Source organism: Symsagittifera roscoffensis, chromosome 2, assembly GCF_963678635.1.
Source record: "Symsagittifera roscoffensis chromosome 2, txSymRosc1.1, whole genome shotgun sequence".
In the NCBI taxonomy this organism is placed as follows: domain Eukaryota; kingdom Metazoa; phylum Xenacoelomorpha; order Acoela; family Convolutidae; genus Symsagittifera; species Symsagittifera roscoffensis.
The window spans coordinates 5,836,577-5,855,367 of record NC_087063.1 but is presented as its reverse complement, the minus strand read 5'-3'; the positions used below and the strand labels follow the sequence as shown (position 1 = coordinate 5,855,367).

The window sequence follows — 18,791 nt, the reverse complement described above, 5'->3', positions numbered from 1 at the left end:
TAGCGATTGGATCGTTTTCAAGTTTTTCTTGAAGTTTTCCCCGAAATTTTTGGTCCGCCATCTCTTCAAAATGTTTCAAATGGTTGTGACTAGTTGGTGGATTTATAATAACATTTCGTTCTAAATCTAAGGAAAATCTCGACTCACAACTTGCATTAATACATCTATAATATTGAGTCGACTTTTCTTTCCGATTTTTAAAAATGAAAAGTTTCGGAAATTTAAATTTTCGCCTCGATTTTTACCCCTTACTTTGCTAAAATTCAATTCAAAATTAGTTCAGATCGAAAAAAAATCAAAAACAAACAAAGTTTTGAAACAAACAAAGTTCTGGTAAAAGGTCGGTCAGGGGAAAAGTCGGTCCCCGGAGGCAGTGTAGCAATTAGCAACTGTGTCTAATACAATACGACAATTGCTTTAACTTACTGTGCATTCAAAGGAAAAGAAATTTAGACTGAGTTTTTAAACAATTTTAAAAACCAGTTGATTTTTAGGGAAATGAAAATATCATTGTTGTTCAATTCAAATTCAACTAAAGTGAACGCTGATAAGACTGCAAGATCCACTTATCAATTTTCGCCCGTATATGACCCACCCTAGAATATTCACCCTAGCCGTGTGTTGTTTTTGAAAGTAGATTCCGCGAAAAAAATAAGATTTCGAACAAGCGCGCACATTATGTCAGATGAAGTTCAAATTTTTATTAAAACCATGATCTTAAGCTTATAACAAGTTATAAATAAGTAGCTAATTTACGCCTTCAAAATAAGAGTTCTTAAATTTCGATCCAGATAGTTACTTCCAAATAACTTCATATATAATGTGTCAAATTTTCAATCCTATGGCGTTAATAGCTGCAAAGAAAACAAAGACGTGGAAGAAAATTGTTCATTTGCTCGTTGAAATCAAAGAGTTTTGCAAAAGATTTGGTTTTGCTTAAAAAGAAGGATAAATCTGGGAAATATTTCAAAATAACCCGCAGCAAATAAAAATTAAAATGTTAAGTTAAAATCTTTCATTTTTTTTGGTTTTACCTATTAATGCTTTTTTGTCTATTCGTCTATTTGCTGCTTAGATTTTACATAGAAAATGCATTACTTTTGGAGTTGGATTTCACATAATTTTAATTGCTACAGTTTTGCTAAAATTGCCAAAAAATAGTTGGTTTCAGTTTTTCTAGAAAATTAAATCAGAAGCAAGCCGTGCGATGAATTATCTTCAGAATAGACGGAACGGATCCTTTTAAATAAAAGCATTATGGTTCATAGTAGCGTCTTTCATTCCTTTAAATGTCATTTTCGATGCTGTTTGAGCATGTCTATTTTGTAAATTGAAAGTTTCCATTTTGATTGGTGACCGCTTTTTTGATTGGTGACCGAGGCTGCTGAAAAAATCCTTGTGATGTGTGCTCTAAAATGATGATTTTGGGAAATATTAATTTTTTGTATATGAAAATCAAGCTTTAAAACCTGGGGAAATGTTTTGATTGATGGACATTGAATATGCATTTTTGTTGAGTTTCAAGTTTTCGAGATGTTTATTCGGGTTCTTCTTCGATCGAAATCAGTACACATAAAGAGCAGCAGTTGCAATTCCGCACATATTGCTATAGTTTCGTGCCATCAAAATGTAGCCGTCCATTCCCCAGTCCTGGCCATAGCTATTTTTCACCAACCAATAATCCTCGCCGTCGAGGCTTCCGTAGCCGACCACAAGCATCGCGTGGTTGGCGCCTACTTTTTTGCAGGTACTGTCATAGAACACTCCCTCCGTTTCCCCGTAATCCTGAAATTCATCGGTTGCCTCGATTCCGATGCTAAGTGGTCCGTATTTCACAAGAGCGAGCTTCAAATCCTCCTCGTCCATCCAGACAAAGCCAAAACCATTGATATTGACCGGCAATTTTGTAGTATAGTTATGATACTCGCATTCTGGAACATAGCCATCATCCCCAGAAACGTACGGGTAGTCTGCCTCAAGAACAGCACCATTTTGCGCGAGGAAAGCGGTTCCCAAAGCTGGCCAGCCTCCGTCGCATCCCTTATTGAGAGTTTCCGTGTCACATGACAGAAGGTACTGTTGGCTCAGAGACGGAAGTCTATCTAGAACAAAAAAATGAAACTCATAAAAATCTTACCCGCACTAGAGCTTCATGAAGGTTAAACTATGATGCTATAATGCAAAGCTATAATGCGATTCAACTATAATGCAAAATAACCACGTTTTTAAAACAACTTATATAGTATTTGATGCATTAAATGATTTATTTGGTCAAATTTTTCATCCTCGTTCTGCTCTTTTCCAAAAAACACTCAAGACGGTGTTATATTTATTTTAAAAAAATTACAATAGTGAAATCTAGATTCTTGCAAAAAAGCAGAAAACATTTCGAAGTTTTAAAAATGAAAAGCAATCTATAAAAAAGATTTTCATAATAACATCTCACGCTAGAATAACAAAAAGGTTTAGTCTCCTTGAAAAGCATTCAGAAATCTATGCACTTTTACGCGTTACTGAGTTTATATAAAAATAGCAAAAAAAATAGTGGAACTGTTTCCTTTCATAAATAATTTTTCTAAAAATACCGAGCGCAAATATTTTTTTTTGGTAAACGTCAAAAGTTTAAATTCCTGATATTTTTTCTAATCGACAACAATATGTTGAAAAGTCTGAAAAAAATTAAGTGAACAAAGTAAAGCGTATTGAGTTGCACAGGTCTCAGGATGTTCTACTTCTGCTCGTTTATTTTACATCAGAAGAATTGATATTTTTTTGCGAAATCTGAATTTCGTATTTAGCGGAGGTCAGTACCAGTCTTCTTTTTTTAAAAACCGAGAAAAAAATGTTGATTTTAAACACAATCGTCAAAAGACAAAAAACGACTGATGCTTGCGAAACTGTCTATCAATTAGCTTCAGAAAAGTTAATGTACTCTATGGTTAACTTTGCTTGGCTATGAAATTTTCTAGCATGTTAATAATTAAATTTTACTAAACGTTTTAAATATATGGGTGTTAAAACAGATAATTCGCTGCAATTTACAGATGAGGAAGACATCGTACATCGTGGCAAAAAAGACCAGACTCACTTGGACCCTGTCTAAAAATAAAACCGTTTTTGTTCTTCTGGCGCCTATTTTTCATGTAGTTTCTTTGTCAGTAGTCTCACAAGCAAACGAATCAGGACAAAACTTACGAAACAAAGAAAAACGTATAAATCGAATAAGCAATTTAAAAAAATTCAGCATAGAATCGAAATAGTTAGTGAAAACTGTTTGTTTCAAATTTTTTTTAAAAAAATCTTGTCAATATTTAAATTTTTCACCAGTTGCCTATTCGATTGTCAGTAAAGTTAGCGTCGAAAATTTATGCTGTACATTTCAAATGGTTTGATTATTTTTTTGTCCTCGAAGACAAAAGATACGGAAACTTATTTCCATACAAAGCGGTGAAAATCTTCAAACTCTTGATGTCAAACAACCTTCAATCTAGTAAATTAGAAACTGAAATTAGTGAAAAATTGCTAGTCTTGAAACTACAATCAGCTAACCTCCATTGCTTTGTCTAAATAGTAGTCCTTCGATCAACCCGGTGGTAGCAAAGGACCAACAGCTTCCGCATACCCCTTGGTCTTTCACAGAAGTCACATATCCCATTGCTGTCAAGTTCAACGATTCAGGAAGGTCACCAAGAGGTTCAATTCTCTCACGTCTAGCAGGTCTAGGGTAGCCGTTTGATTTAAGACCAAGATATTTAGCCTTGAACTCGTCAAAGGGGAGGTCGGCAAACTTGTTCAAAGACTTCTTTTTCGAAAAGATTCCCATATCATGTCCAATATTGTGCTTGCTTATCTGCAAATTTAAAAAATCTGGTGATATGTTACAATGCTTGGTAATTTTGAGTATAGCGCATGTATTAAATTTGAAAACTATAATCCACAAAATAGTCATTTACTTTTCATTCAATTGTACATGCTACTAAAATAGCTTTTGTTAATAAGTTACTGTGCCAGATGAAATTTTACTCAAGCTCAAGTTTTACAATTTTTTCACCAAAACGTTTGGCTTTGAAACAAATTATAAATATTTTTCAAAATACAACAAGCAATGATCCAGCTATTTATTTTGAACCTGTCCTTTACTGTAGGGGGCGGGCGGGGGTTATGGTGGAGGCCTTTATTTATGGGATTCGACCCCCTTCCGACCCAAAGGGTCTCCTATTAGTACTTTTTAAGAAAACCAAATTTGGCCGACCGACCATATAAATTTTCTAAAAGCGCCTTCAGTGCCATTATATAGTCATTTTGAGGTGGAGCGCGCGCCGAAAAAATGCGGTTTTTTAGTTCAAATTTTCCAAAAAGTGCCCAAAATTTTGTCCAAGTAGGGCCTTAACAGTAATCTGCGGGCGCTCGGAAACTTGTTTTGGTCGACCTAAAAAAGCGTCGAAATTTTTTTTTGAAAATCAAATGTATTTAAAAAATCGCTTCGCTCAACGCCCCCCGCCCGCCCCTTTGAGAAAATTTGGCTAGTTTTTCAAAAGAAAGTAATTGGTTCACTGTTCGGTCTGTTTTTTGCTCTTATTTATCCTACTTTTAGCCAATATCTATAATCCACAAAAGCAAAGTTTTTATACCTTAGTGAGTTTTTTGAGCCACACTTCAAAACGATAGGATTCCTCTTCCACCGAAGCGTAAGTTTTTCCATATTTGGCCTTCCAGGCCTCCCAAATTTTGGCGTCTGGAGTTTCCGAAGAACTCTTTGGCAGCTCGGCTAAGGACACCGAAAAAAGTACGAACACCACACTCAAGATTGCCAAATTCATATTGAAGTGGAGAAACTATAATTGTTCTGGGCAAGAAAAGTTACAGAAGTTATACTGATTTCGTATTTATGGTCTTATCTGCTGAACTTAGTGGACTTAGATATGCGCTCAAACCGTTTTTGAAAACCCCCCGAAATTTGATAAGGAGTGCATATTTAAACATCATGTTGAATTGGCACCACTTGTTAAACAAAAGCTTTATAATTGAAAGTTTGGCAAGGTTTGAGGCAGAGATTTTTGGTTATTTATCGTCACAAACCAAGCTTTCAGTGACTAGAAAGTCAATACTAGCTTCTTTGGAAGAAAAAAACGCGTTCTTTGACAAATAAAAGATAAAATTGCGATCACTTCGAATCTTAATCAATCAATTGTGTTGACAGATTAGGGCGTAGAACCTGAAGAGAAAAACTTGCAGCTTGCCTCAAAATTTTCTGCAAATTTGAACTAAAACTTTTTGGTTTGATTGTTAACTTTTAATCAAATTACAAATGTGATCATTTTAATCAAACTACAAGTTATCAGTTTAGGCAATTATTAGCAAATTTTGGTAGTTTTTCCATGGTTTCAAGCAAAATCGAGATTTCAAAACTATTTTAGATGAAACTATTTTCAAAACTATTTTTTGTATTGAATTGAAAGCCATAAAAAAACCCATACTCTTTGAAGCATTTCGACTCATTGGCTAGTGAAGCATTTTCGACTCATTCGACTCCTAGAGATTAATGATACATAGAAACGAAATAAAAACTACGCCACTTGTGATAAAACACAAACATTACACAAACATTACGGGCAAAAAAAATTGAAACAAAAACCACTAATTGAAAAATACAAAAATTGTCGAAAAAGAGAAAACATCATTGAAAATGTTTACTAATTTTGTCTCGAAAGAAGTCCTAATTGAAAAATCAGATCCGGTTTTACAATCGCCGACGCATAGGGATGTGTTTGTAGGTTTCTGGAATCCAGACACAAATCCTTAAACAAGTGAACATTTTGTCTGCACGATTGAAGGAAATTCAAGAACAATCGAAAGTTAACGAAAGCTGTTTTTTTGCGGAAACCACTTACAATTCACAAAATAACTTTTTGGCCTCGTAACTCGTGAAATAAGTACTCATAACCTTGACGAGTGGCAATGATGTCAAAAAAAATGGTACATTTCAGTTGAGAAAGAAACTAAACCATTGTCATGAATATGTGGAGCTAAAACGTTCTGTAATTCATAACTTTTTATGATTCTGCAATTTTCCAGAGGGAGCTTCGCTTTTGCAGTGAGCCAAGTTCAGTGAGCCAATAAAACATCAGCCAAAACTATTCAAGCATATTTAATTTTTGAAAGAAAAAAATGCCAGTAATTTGAAAAATTGAATAGGTAAATCAAACAAAAAAATTCATAAAGCAGAAGAACACTCCTTGATGGGGCAAATAAGTTAGACTGATGATGGGCAATTTTTTTATGAAAACGGACTATTTCCATTTTGATAAAATCAGGTTGTGCCCGATTTGGAATTTTTGCTGTCCCAGACGTAGTCGTTACTTCGAAGCGGAGTGAAACGGAGGAGCCAAAAAACTCTTTTTTAAGGAAGACTATCATATGGTTCAGGTGATTTGAAGAACGAAATGTTGTTCTGAAAAATTATGAATTCAGATTTAATAGCGCTTGCCAATGAGAAGTATACAGGAACCTTCAGGCTTGAACGGGATTCTAAGTACCTCGAGCCCTGTGCATTGGAGGACAAAATTATTATCAAAATTAGTCCTTTTTCTCCTGATTAAAACGCAAAAACAAATTGAAAGTTGATGAAAATCACTTTGTAGCTTGGCTTCTCCTACTTACTATAAGCAAAGGTTCGGATTCACCGTTAACGTCTCGTCTATGATTGCGCTTTACCAACAGTGTTTTTTCAGCCTTTTTTTGTTTATATTTACTCCTTTTTTTCCAAGAAACTAATCAACTAATAGACAAATCTGCAATATATCAACATATAACAAAAAAAACATGAAGCTATCAAGACAAAATGTAACGAATATTTTTCAAAAATCCTTTTTTGTTTACAGAAGACGTTAAATTTCTTTTTTTTAAGTCAACCAAATTGTTTCTTCGAGCACTTCCAGGACACTAGAAAGACTTTATTTTGATAAAGCCAAATTTTAAAGAAACTATACAGGAAAAAAATGCTACTTTCGTAAAATTTTGACAAAAAACCTTTCTTTGGGCGTGCGCGTCTCTTCAAAATTTGAACATAGCGGCGCTGAGAAAAATTTTAGGGTTAGTGGGTCGAAAATGAAAATCATTAAATATTTTGAAGAGGGACCTTTCGATTGGTAAGGAGGTCAAATCCCTCACAGAGAAAGCGTTTAAACCCCCTCCCGCCCCCACCCCTCAAACCCTCCCATGCTTGCAATTTTTTGTTTGAGAAGAACATTTGCCAAGCAGTAAAACGGAAGTGTTACATTCATAATCAATCTTGTGCAATATTGCATTTTGAAAATTAGGGCCTAACTATGATTGATCCCCCAGCAAACGCTATGGGCAATCTTTGGACAGTCTTTACTTTGCATTTTATGCAATTTTTGTCCTGAAGAGATAACAAAAAAAAACATAAAACATGCATGCTAAAAACTTTTTTTTTTCAGCGAGACCTTCAATAAAATATAAATTACTAAAAGAGGTAACCAAAATCATAATAAATTGTTTTATTATGTCTAGTTACAAAATTGTTTATAAAAGTTTTTTTTAAAGCAAGTTTGAAATATCTGGGAGAACACCATGAATTAAAGCGGAGAGCAATAACACATTTTTATTCTCAGATCCAATAGATTGTTTTATCAGTAAAACTTTTGTTAAATGTACAAACTCCTTTCAATCCAGTACTCAGCAGTAACTTTCATAAAATTGTGTTCTCATTTTCTTGGGTAGCGTTTTCAACGCATTAAGTAAAAACCACAAAACAAATTTCGTGGTTTCAACAAAGAAACTCTAAGCCATGACCGACAAAATTGTAGTTTCTGCAATACATTTTTTCAAAATTTGTGAATTGGAGACATCTTTTTCAAAAAATTGACCCATTTGGCAGAAAACTAAAAACAAGGAGGCGAAGCGAAGTTTTGCATCTTTCACGAAACAAAAATGTATGACTATGATTACCAGCAAATGATCAATAGGTCAAAAATTGGAAAACGAAAAAAAAAGAGGAAACCTTACAAAAAGCTTTCAAATTGCTAAAAAGAAACCAAACTTTTCTGCGGAAGCTAAGCCGACAGAAATTAGCAAACATGAAAGTGTAGATTTTTCGAATAACTTGAGTTTCGACAAAAAACCAGTCACAGTTGAATTCGAACTTCTGAGATTTGTCGTTTTTAGCATAGGTGTTACCAATCCACTAAATGGACAGAACCTTCCTGAATTTTTAAAAACAACAACTTGCGAAAAATAATAAAAAAGCACAGCTGGCCACAACTGGAAAAAAAATCAGAGAATAGCATTTGTAGGTAATTACCAAAACCGTAAAACAAGGAATTGCTTTTACACTCGATTGGAAACTGCCCAAAATTTAGGCAGATTTGGTGCTGCGGTAACTATGCTGACACAAAAGAAGCAGGCAAACAGAAATCGACAAAAAACTTTGGCTTGCGAAGAATGGCCTGCTTCCAAAAAAAAAACAGGCAATGGCGTGATTCGAATCATTGATCTTTGTTTTTGCAGGCATGAGCGTTACCTCTTCGTCAAATGCTCAATTTAACAGCTGACTTTGGATTTCATTTGAACCATAGGTAAAATCATTCAAGTGATTCTGTTATTTTAGTTGTTTACCCGAAAAAAAAATTGTGTTTTGGTTTGTTAACGCATGCTAATCGCAAGCGCTTTAATCTTAAAATAATCGAACTTAAGATGCAATCAACCCACAACGGTGAGATTAATTCTATCTGATGCTTACATCTGATTTGTTGTTTTTTTTGTATAAATTGTGATCAGCTCTAATTCAATTGTCCAAGGTTTATCTTGGTTATGTCATCGAATAGTTTCCCCGTTATTTTAAAATCTCGTACACAAAAAAGCCTCTAATGGCATTAGTTTTTTTTCTGCGGCATTTCAGCGATCGACTCCGTTTTGTGCTTCTAAGCAATTATTCTATTTAGGCTATGGAATTGTAAGTTTGGTTTTTCAGTTTTGCATAAACTAAACTTCCATAACAAAAGAGTGATTAAACATACCTTCTATCGGCTAATATTAACTGTTAAGTTTGGACTCAATTGGAAAAAATTCTTTAAAAACGTATAACATTATTTTGTACAGGAGCAAAGCACTTATGAAAATTCAATTTAGCAGTTGCATTGAACTCCTAGATATTTCAAACATGCAATAACGTATTGTTCAATTATTTTTTTAAATAAAATTGATACGCAAAAAATCAATAATAATCAATGGTACAAAAAACATCAAAAATTCAAAACTTATCATAGTTTTGTCATTTTTTTGTAAAAATGCCCAATTTGTTTCGATGGCGTCTGTTTTCATTGTTAAAGTTGTTGTGCCTTGGCTATCAAAGTGAAACTCAAGCCATTCAATTTGTTTGCATGCGAATTTACATTTATCCAATGATATCGCGAGATTTTCTTCGTCCAGTCTTTGGAGACTTTTTTTTGCAATGTATCTCTATGTAGATCTATTGAACCTTTTGCGATGATCAATATTTCGTCTAGATACGCATATGTATTTTAAAAATTAATTTAAATCAGATCAATTGCTTTTTGGACTTCGGCCGGCATATCTGTGAGGCCGTAGAATCATGTTTAAAAATGGTATGTTCCCGTGGCGTAATCTCCAATGAGACTAAAATTGCATTGTTCTCTCGTTTTTTTATCAAGAGGGTTTTTTGAATAAGCGTAGAATCTATCAAAAGATGAGAACAATGTTTGTTCTTTTGTGTCGGATTTTATCGTTTGTGCGATGTTGTCTAGTAGTAAATCGATGTTTGGAATCTGGTATTTGTTCTCGTGATTGAATTTATCGATTTTCTTTAATTCTAACGCCAGTTTTACTGCTTGGTCTTTCTTTACTGTTATTTCAATCGGGCTGATGTGTTGTTTGTCTCAATACTGTTCCAATTTTGTAACATGTTTCTGGTCTATTAGTTTGCTTAGTTCGTTTTTCCACCCTTTCCTGCAGATGGATCGGAATACGTCTTCCCTTCTGTTGAATCGGTGTGACGTCCGAGATAAACTGTTTTTTCATTACATGCTTTTTTGCCTTTCCAATTCTAACTCATAATTGAGGCCGATTGAATTTTCCACCACCCGGATTCTTTTACCAGAATCAGCCGTCCTTTCGGAATGATAATCTTTCCATTATAGCAGAAGGGGTTTCGCGCCGTATCTTCAGGCGGGATGTTTTTAAAATTGATGGTATGTCATTTTGTAGTAATTGTCTTGATGTTGTTTTATTCAGAAATGACATTGGACTCCCCAAACCCGCGAAAGCAAGTATATCAGCTGTTTTTTTTTTGAGTTTCACAATATGTCGATTTAAATCTTAGTCGCTGATTTTCGCGGTTTGCTTGATTTCAAATGCGTCTGCAATTGCCAACATGGGGAAGTTGTCTCTTTGTAATTCTTCTCATCCGTTTTGTGCCGTGAGTTCAGCAAATTCTACTGGGTTGTTATCTTCTGTTTCGTGAGGTTGATCCTCATTATAGTTTCTCGGTTCGTCTTCATTATTATTTTGAAAGAAATTTACGTTATCTGAGCGTCAGACTGTTGCAAAATGTCCCCGTTTTGCACATTTCGTGCACATTTTGTCCCGTGCTGGGCAGGTTTGTAAGTGGTTAAGGCCGAATAATTTTGCACACTTATAACACTGTTTTTGAGAAGTGTAATTCTGTGAACCTCTATTTCGATTTCCTCGTGTGTTTTGTCTTCCACGCGAGTATTCTCCTTTATTGTTGTTCTAAAAATTTGGCAAAATTCCGCCACGACCTACTCCCATTGGTTCTTGGTTTATTGTCGCAGACGATGTGAGTCCGACTGGATTCGATTTCATGGTTCTGCTGTGTTTGATGCCTTTCTCGCGTCTAACTGCCTATTCGTATGCTTCCTGTGGTGTTCTTGTTTCCGCCAATAGGTCCTCTGCAACTTTTTCGTTGTTCATGTGCGCGGTAAACATATCCCGAACCCATTTGTCTTGTCTGTTTCCACAGTCTGCGTGAGAGGCTAGTTCCACCAGATCCGCGTGGAATTGTTCGAGTATTTCGTTTTTTCTTTATTTACGGCAGATAAAATTGTATCACTGGAATGCTATGACTCATTGTGTGATAAATATGTCTTCCAGCACTTGTTTTAACCTCTTGTTGAGGTAGCTTGGATATTTAACCCTGGTCGTTTTTGTTGAACTTTTCTTTGACCTTCCGTGCCTAAGCAAAGGAATAAATAGCTTCGTAATCTCGCATCCGCTTCGTCCCAGACTACTGAGTTGCACATAACACTTTTTCTCTTGCTTTTTGACATCTATTTTCCCAATCTACGTTCTTTTCTTGGTTTCTGACTTCTCTGTTTTTCCGTTGTGCCTTGGTTTGTCCTTGTATTTCTTCTTCTAAGATTGGTTCTGTTCGCGGTGTAACTTCAGGTTGTTCACGTAGCAAACTTTGGATCGCTATTCACTCTTTTGCGAATACTGCCAGTTCTACGGTTGCAACCAATTTGCTCCATTCTAGCGGAGGCTCCGCTGATGCTCATTCCCAAAATGAAATAATGCTGAGTGCGTTTTTTGTAAATCCTGCTGGTTAGGCCATGTCATACCCTGAGGTATGTTCAATGTTATTATCGAATCCGAACGAATTGGTGAACTAGTAATGATTATATCTGAGAGCATAAATAAGACAACTGTTTTGTAAACTCTTTATTTAATTTCTAAGCGGTATAACTTAGACTCTTCGTTAGAAGCTCATTGAAGGTCAATTGACCAGCTCAACGCAGTGAGCTTAACGATATAATATTTAATTATATAATACTTCGCCAATCCGGACGGATTACAATTTCGTTTCGTCCAGTTCAATGCAGTGAGCTTAACGATATAATATATATATGATGACACTGTCGTTTCATTGCGGCGTTGTATGTTGTCAAATATGAAACATACAACGCATCAAAAAAACCAAGGATACCCACAAAAAGTGCAAAAAGTGAAAAAATGGGATAAAACCTCAAGGCCGATGAATCTGATCAAATATATATCGGCTGAAGTTGGAATAATTGACGGCAGCACAAAAAAAACAATGAATTTGACAAAGTTTGGCAAAAAAAACTAAATTTTAATGATCCAACTAAAGCGCTGAAGCAAAGTAAGGTTCTCAGATTTTTCCAAAACGAAAAACCAGATGGAAACCCACAAAAAAAACTAAAAAAAACTGTGTAATGTATCGTGAGACTTTCGAACAATTTGACCTCCTCTTTGGATCAGGGTTGCTTAAATAAAACCATGAGATGAGTACAACGTGTAAAACAAACTTTCTAGTATAAACATACAAAGAAAAGTTATTAGTTTTTTCGACCGCTCATACTTTACTCAAAACAGGGTTCTGAGCCTAGGACTTGAGAGGAATTACACACGTGAGTAATTCGTACTGAAACTAGGAATTACTCATTAAAGTAATTCCTAGTTCAAAATTTTTTCAAAGGAGTCTGATTAATCATTTTGAGTTTCCGGGTACTGATTTTTTGATTAGACTGAAATTTTTTTCCAGGATTTAATTATTGCACTCTACTCTGATTTACATTTTCTGCTCCTCCCGTAAAAGTTCTCGAGAAAAATTCTTCATTTTAACCTGCTCAAATACGCATCTCAAGTTGAAAAGAGGCAAATTAAATCTTCTTGTCTGTAACATCTAGAATCAAATGGGAAATATAGAATTGTATCACTTTGGGAAATGACAATGTTTTGCAGGATGAAAATTCAAAAAAACTTTTTTCAACAAAATATATTTATAACGGCGCGTAGCAAATGTGGCCAGATATTTTGGCTCAGAAATTGATCCCCGTTAAATGGAGGCAAGCTCATTGTTTCTAAAAAATTGTTGCACTAGACGTCGACTGTGTGTTTTTTGGTTGATATTGAGTACGAAGGAAGCAAAGGATAGCCGTTGCTGTGCGAAGAGCACAGATTGTTCCGACCATACTCTTGAAGACAAGTAAGTGAAAATAAGTGTACTTCAAATGAATAAGTTCTTCAGATTAAAGTCGTTTTTTGTACATGGTATGATAATAACAATATAAGCTTGTTGCGTAAAAAGTTAATGAAATTATCATAATCGACAACAGTTGTCTTCAAAAAAGACTAACAAACAAAGAAACAAAAAATCAAAGAAAGGTTTCAAAATTTGTTCTTTTATTTTGAACAAGACTTTTTATTTTATCAAAATTTTCTTGCCAATAAAGCGTCAAATATAGCTGCCAAAACTAGTTGCGGTTAGAAAAATTATGTTTTTTGGCCAATTGACCAAAATAACAAGTTATCTTCAATTTATTTGGTCAAAAATAGACAACAAATATAGAACGACAAAAATAGACGACAAAAATAGCACTTTTTTAAAAATTCAATCCCGTTTTTTCCGACACTGGAAATTACTTTGGAGTTTTTTTAAATGTCGTTCAAATCATGACTAGTGGAGCTTCAGTATGATATATAATTCCACCCAGGCCGATGATTACTTGTGGTGTCTGATTGCGTGAAAAAAATACACTCGAAGGCAAACTTCTTTAATGAATCAATGAATCCTCAAAGAATCGGCAATGTTCACCAATGGTCGGAACAAAAACATTGGACACTTTTTCACATTTTAGGGGTTAATATTATCAATAATTTTTTGGAAAATTTGCTTAAAATATCATTAGTGACAGTTGGATAATGCAGGGTTTTGTCCTAATGCTGGCATTCTTGTTTTTTTTTGTGAAATGAAAAATGCGAGACTTTTCAAAAAGAATTCATAAAGTTAATTTACTCGAAAAATGAGTACTCACGTTGTTATAAGGAAATAAGCTCAAAAATCTCAGTTTTATTAATCTCATTTACTACTGCAAATTACTGTAAATTGTTCAAAAAAAAACAAAAAAGCTGTGAAAATATGTTTTTTTTTAATTATGTTTTATTGAAAAGTTCAAGCTTTTGAAAATTTTCAAAAGTGTTTCAAAACGTTTGGTGTTTTTGTTGTAATAAGCGACATAACAGTTGACCTGGGCGACTTTTCTTCAATGAAGGGCGCCAGAATGTCAATTCGACCGGAGCAGAAGTTCATTCCGCCCGGGTGAGAATCTTCCAATAGAAGGAATCTCATATTGGCGATAAGTCACAGGACGCAGTAAAAACTTTGCGCATATCTGAAGTTTTTTCTGGGTCATGAATTTTTTTTTAAAAAGAGTAAATTGTGAAAAAAAATCCCGAACATTTCTAAAGCAAAACTAAAAGTATCAGTAAAAGATGTTTTTGATTTGATTCGTCTTTGCGCTTGCTCGCATCGAAATCAAAATTTACAATTTTTATGACTACTTGAGGCGCTTCTCTAATTAATTTGAAAAGCATTTTAAACCAATTCAACTGTTTTAAAAGACTAACTAAAATTGAGTCATTTGATTAATTCAAAAAAGAGTGTCAATAACTTTTAACTTATATAAGGTTAGTGTTTTATATTTGATTTGATGTTTTAGATTTGAACCTGTGAGAAAGTCAGTACCAGTTTTTGTTGGTTTGTTTCAGGCACAGTTACCAAGCTAAGGATTTCTACAGAAAAGACATTGGCTTGATCAATCTATCATTTCCAGTCTTGGATCCCAGCAGAATTTTGATGTCTGTGAAGAACTGGAACTCTACTTATCTTCGAGACCATTAGTTGGGGTATCGGGACTGGGAACGACGTCCAGAAAATTTATCGAAATGCCAAAGCAATGCATGAGAATATATTTTACCAGTCAATGTTCATTTCTGAAACAAATCCTTATTCTTTCTATTGGTGCAGACAAGATCTTGTTTGTGTTGACAGCATCTCAGAAGGTTTAAGTAGTTTAAGAGTTATTAACTTCCCTAGAATAGTAGGAATTCAAATCTTGCAAAATTCAAGCAAAGCAGCGCTAACCTAGTTTCATTTTGTCAAGACCTGCATTTCTTTAACAACCCAAAACGTTCCCTGGTGATGTAAAGTAAATGCATTTCGCGCAAAATTCTGAATTTCTGACTTTTGACTTTTTAAAATAATCCATCGATACGCATATTAAAACTGAAAAATTTACGTAAGTTTTTTGGGTGTAAGTTTGTGAACGTGAACGAACTCCTTGGAAGATAAAAATGACATGACTCTGAAATTTTACATGTATGTGCAGAGGAATAAAACGAGTTCTATGAACTATTTCATTTCTGAATTTTTGCCCAGCTTCTTATGAAAAGACAGCCAAAAAAAGGGTGAAAAATGGAGTAATGGGACTTCTACGTTTTTTTGCAGTTCGTTTCCGTAAGAAACTCAGATTGAACGCGTGAAAAATGATTCTTTGTTTTGAACTTATAACCCCCTATTAACGTTGTTGTTGAAAAAATCTGAAAAGGGGAATTGAATTAAATTTTCAACTTCGAGTTATTAGAAATGTATATCTGAAGCATGTATCCAATTTTGACCGTTTATTATCTTACTCCAACCATCTTCCAATGCAATCACCATTAAGAGGCCAAACTGTCCATTCTGTGCATTGTAAACGGATTCTGCATCAGACCAAAATCAACATTTCTACTTTTCTTTGATCTTTTTTGCTCTTTTGGATTCCACAAGCAAATGCTTAAGCCATTGCACCGCTCGAAATTGCTCCAAAAACAGGCAAATTTTTCGAATACGAAACTGTTTTTTGCGGAATCTAGAACAATTTGTGGGATCCACAAACAAATAATAAGACATGTTTATAGTTACATTGAGCTGATGCGGAATCCGCAACTGTAAGCGGATTCCGCAAATTGTAAATGAAATCCGCAAATTGTTAATGGAACCCGTAAATTTTAAGTGGAGTCCGCATTTTGTTAGCGGATTCCACTTATATTTGCAAATTCAACTTATATTTTGCGGATTCCACTACATTTTTGCGGAATCCACTTACAGTTGCGGAATCCAGAACAACTAGCTATACTCGCTTGTGGCGGAATCCGCATAAAACAATTGTGCTGACAAAAGGCGTGGAAAAAAGGCATTGGACAATTTTGGACAAAAGGCGTGCCATCAAAAGGCATTCTGTAAGTGGAATCCACTTACTTTTTGGAAGATGTTTTAAGATTTTTCTCTGGAATCCAGGAGCATACACACACAAAATTGTGCGCACATTGAAATTCTTCATTTTATTAGTTAACTTGGTTGCTGTGAACCAGAGCATACTCTTTAGTTAATATAACTTCAATATAATCTGATCTACTTGATTTATGAAAAAAGGTATCGGGTCACCAATGGCTATACAACGAGTTTATTATAAGATTAAACACCAGCAAATCTTTTCTAATTATTTTCACAAACAATTTTTTCTGAACTATAACTCTAATCTACCTATTCAAAAAATTCAAAAACGAATTCTATACTTCGAGTAACATTGTTTTTTATGCAGTTGTGTAGTTTCTATATGTATTGTTCGTATTAGGAGAAACATATTTCATCTATCTCGGTTGTGAGATTCTGCTAAGCATCTGATAGAAAATAGCAGAAACCACAAAAACAGTAGCCGTAGCCAACACAGCAAAAAAATTGCAGAAGATCGCACAACCTTTCTTATTGTTTAAAAATGAGATGCATTTTTTGCAAGAAAAAGCACAACTATTGTAGATTTTTGTAAAATTTTGTATTCAAGTTGGCCGCCCGCACTGGTGTTCCATGAATAATAATAGATTATATTGGACTTTTATGACAAAATTATTGGACAATGAAATCAATTATAGATGCCAGTTTTTAAAATACTAACCGCTTCAATGATTGTAATTGATTTTTTTTTTCATAAAATAATCTTTACAATCATTTTTTTCTCTACAAAAATCCATGAAATTCTATAATTTTCTTCACAAAAATCCAATTTATTCAATTTTGTCGCAGGGTAGTTTGTTTTTTCTATTCATACTCCGATTATCCAATACTATGACGCATAGTTTTGCAAAAACCGAATCCGAGTAAACAAACTTTTTGCACAAGAAAAATTTGATTATAATAGAACATTGTGGAAAAAAATTAAATGAGAATAAAACAAATGCCTATTAGAATTGTTTACCAAATCCCTCGTTTATCCGTTTACCAACCACCCTCCTCCTCCCCTCCTTCTTTGTGTACTAATATCACATACCCCATCCACCGCTTACCAACCCTTCCCTAACCTGTACCCGACAATTATTAACCCACTTACCCATAACCCCCTGTTCAACTCCCTGTTCAACTCCCATATGTTCAACCCCCTGTTAAATACCCCATGTTGGGGGGGGGGGGGGTAAGTAAGGGGGCCGGTATGTCGGGGTTAGAGGGTTGCGGGTTTTTAATGTTGTACCCACATTATATACAGGTGGATGCACATAAATGTACAAAAAAAAAACTGGCAAGAAAACTTAGCAGGGTGTATAAAACCGTGGCCATACTTAAAACCCCCTACCTCACAGGGAACAAACGAAGGGGATAAAGGCTAGATTGGCCGGCGGGGAAATAGGTGTTAAATGTGTATACAAGTGACAAAGATCACAAAAATGTTCAAATACCAATAAAACTTTTGGTATTTGGTTCAATTTTGTAACAAACTTATGAAAAATGTGTCAACTATTAAAAAAATACACATATTTTAGAATATAATCTATTGAAAATGGTTTAAATTTTAAACTATTTTTATTTCGATTTTTTCAAAAACAATCGTTTAAAATCAATTACATTCGATTAACAAAGATTTTCATGTTCAGAAATTAGAAAAATTGTAATGCTTTTTAAATGGATTATATTTTTGTTTGTGGAAAATTCATAGAGAATGACAACAGTAATGCAATTAATTGATTATTATCCAAGAAACTCCAGTGCGGGTGAAGTTGACATCAGTTTTCAGTTTGTACAAATCCATTGTTGAAATGGGAAATCTGTTTCTCATGTATTGGTCAGGTTAACTTTTAAGTAAAAAATATTTTTGATGTTTAACATCGAATTGGACCTCTTGATAAAAAAATTCTTATATTCAGGGGCGGATCCAGGTTTTTCTTGATTGGGGGGGGGGGGGGGCGGAGTTTCAAAAATATCGAAAATTTTGTTCTTTTTTTAAAGGACAGGTCAAAGAAGCCGTTTTTGGGCGCTTTTTTTGATGACGGGGGGGGGGGGGCAGATTTTCAAAAAATATCATTTATTTTGACCTTTTTTGTAACAAACATATGAAAGATGAGTCAACATTTAAGAAAATACACATATGTTAGATTATAATCTATTGAAAATAGTTTAAATTTCAAACTAATTTAATTTCCAATTTTTCAAAAACAATTGTTTATAATCAATTACAATCGACTAACAAAGATTTTCATGTTGAGAAATTAGAAAAATTGTAATCTTTTTTAATGGATTTTATTATTGTTTGTGGTAAATTCATTGAGAATGACAACAGTAACGCAATTAATTGATTATTATCCATGAAACTCCAGTGCGGGTGAAGTTGACATCTGTTTTCAGTTTGTACAAATCCATTGTTGAATTGGGAAATCCGTTTCTCATGTATTGGTCAGGTTAACTCTTAAGTTAAAACATATTTGAGGTTTAATATCGAATTGGACCTCTTGATAAAAAATTTTTTTATATTCAGGGGCGGAGATCTAGGTTTTTCTCGATGAGGGGGGGGGGGGGGGGGGGGGCGGATTTTCAAAAAGTATCGAAACTTTTGGCCTTTTTTTACAAAAGACTGGTCAAAGAAGCCGTTTTTGGGCGCTTTTTTTTTGATGGGGGCGGATTTTCA

At 34.4% G+C, this 18,791-nt stretch overlaps 2 protein-coding genes across 2 annotated transcripts in view; both read right to left on the bottom strand.

The window, feature by feature from the left end:
• Positions 1–18,791, bottom strand: part of LOC134839270 (radial spoke head protein 4 homolog A-like) — a 437,773-nt gene that overhangs the window by 81,874 nt on the left and 337,108 nt on the right. The window lies entirely within an intron of this gene.
• On the bottom strand, positions 1,420–4,953 carry LOC134839652 (procathepsin L-like). Its single transcript, XM_063855273.1, has 3 exons — positions 4,632–4,953; positions 3,550–3,850; positions 1,420–2,102 (listed from the first exon to the last, which is right to left on the bottom strand). Exons 1-3 carry the CDS (start codon positions 4,818–4,820, stop codon positions 1,564–1,566), a joined length of 1,029 nt encoding a protein of 342 aa, XP_063711343.1. The 5' UTR covers positions 4,821–4,953; the 3' UTR covers positions 1,420–1,563.

Excerpts from the sequence above, each read along its gene's own strand:
- LOC134839652 (XM_063855273.1), bottom strand. The coding sequence starts at position 4,820 with ATGAATTTGGCAATCTTGAGTGTGGTGTTCGTACTTTTTTCGGTGTCC. Across the intron at positions 3,851-4,631 it reads GGCTCAAAAAACTCACTAAG|ATAAGCAAGCACAATATTGG; the intron begins GTATAAAAACTT and ends TTAAATTTGCAG. Across the intron at positions 2,103-3,549 it reads ATTTAGACAAAGCAATGGAG|ATAGACTTCCGTCTCTGAGC; the intron begins GTTAGCTGATTG and ends TTTTTGTTCTAG.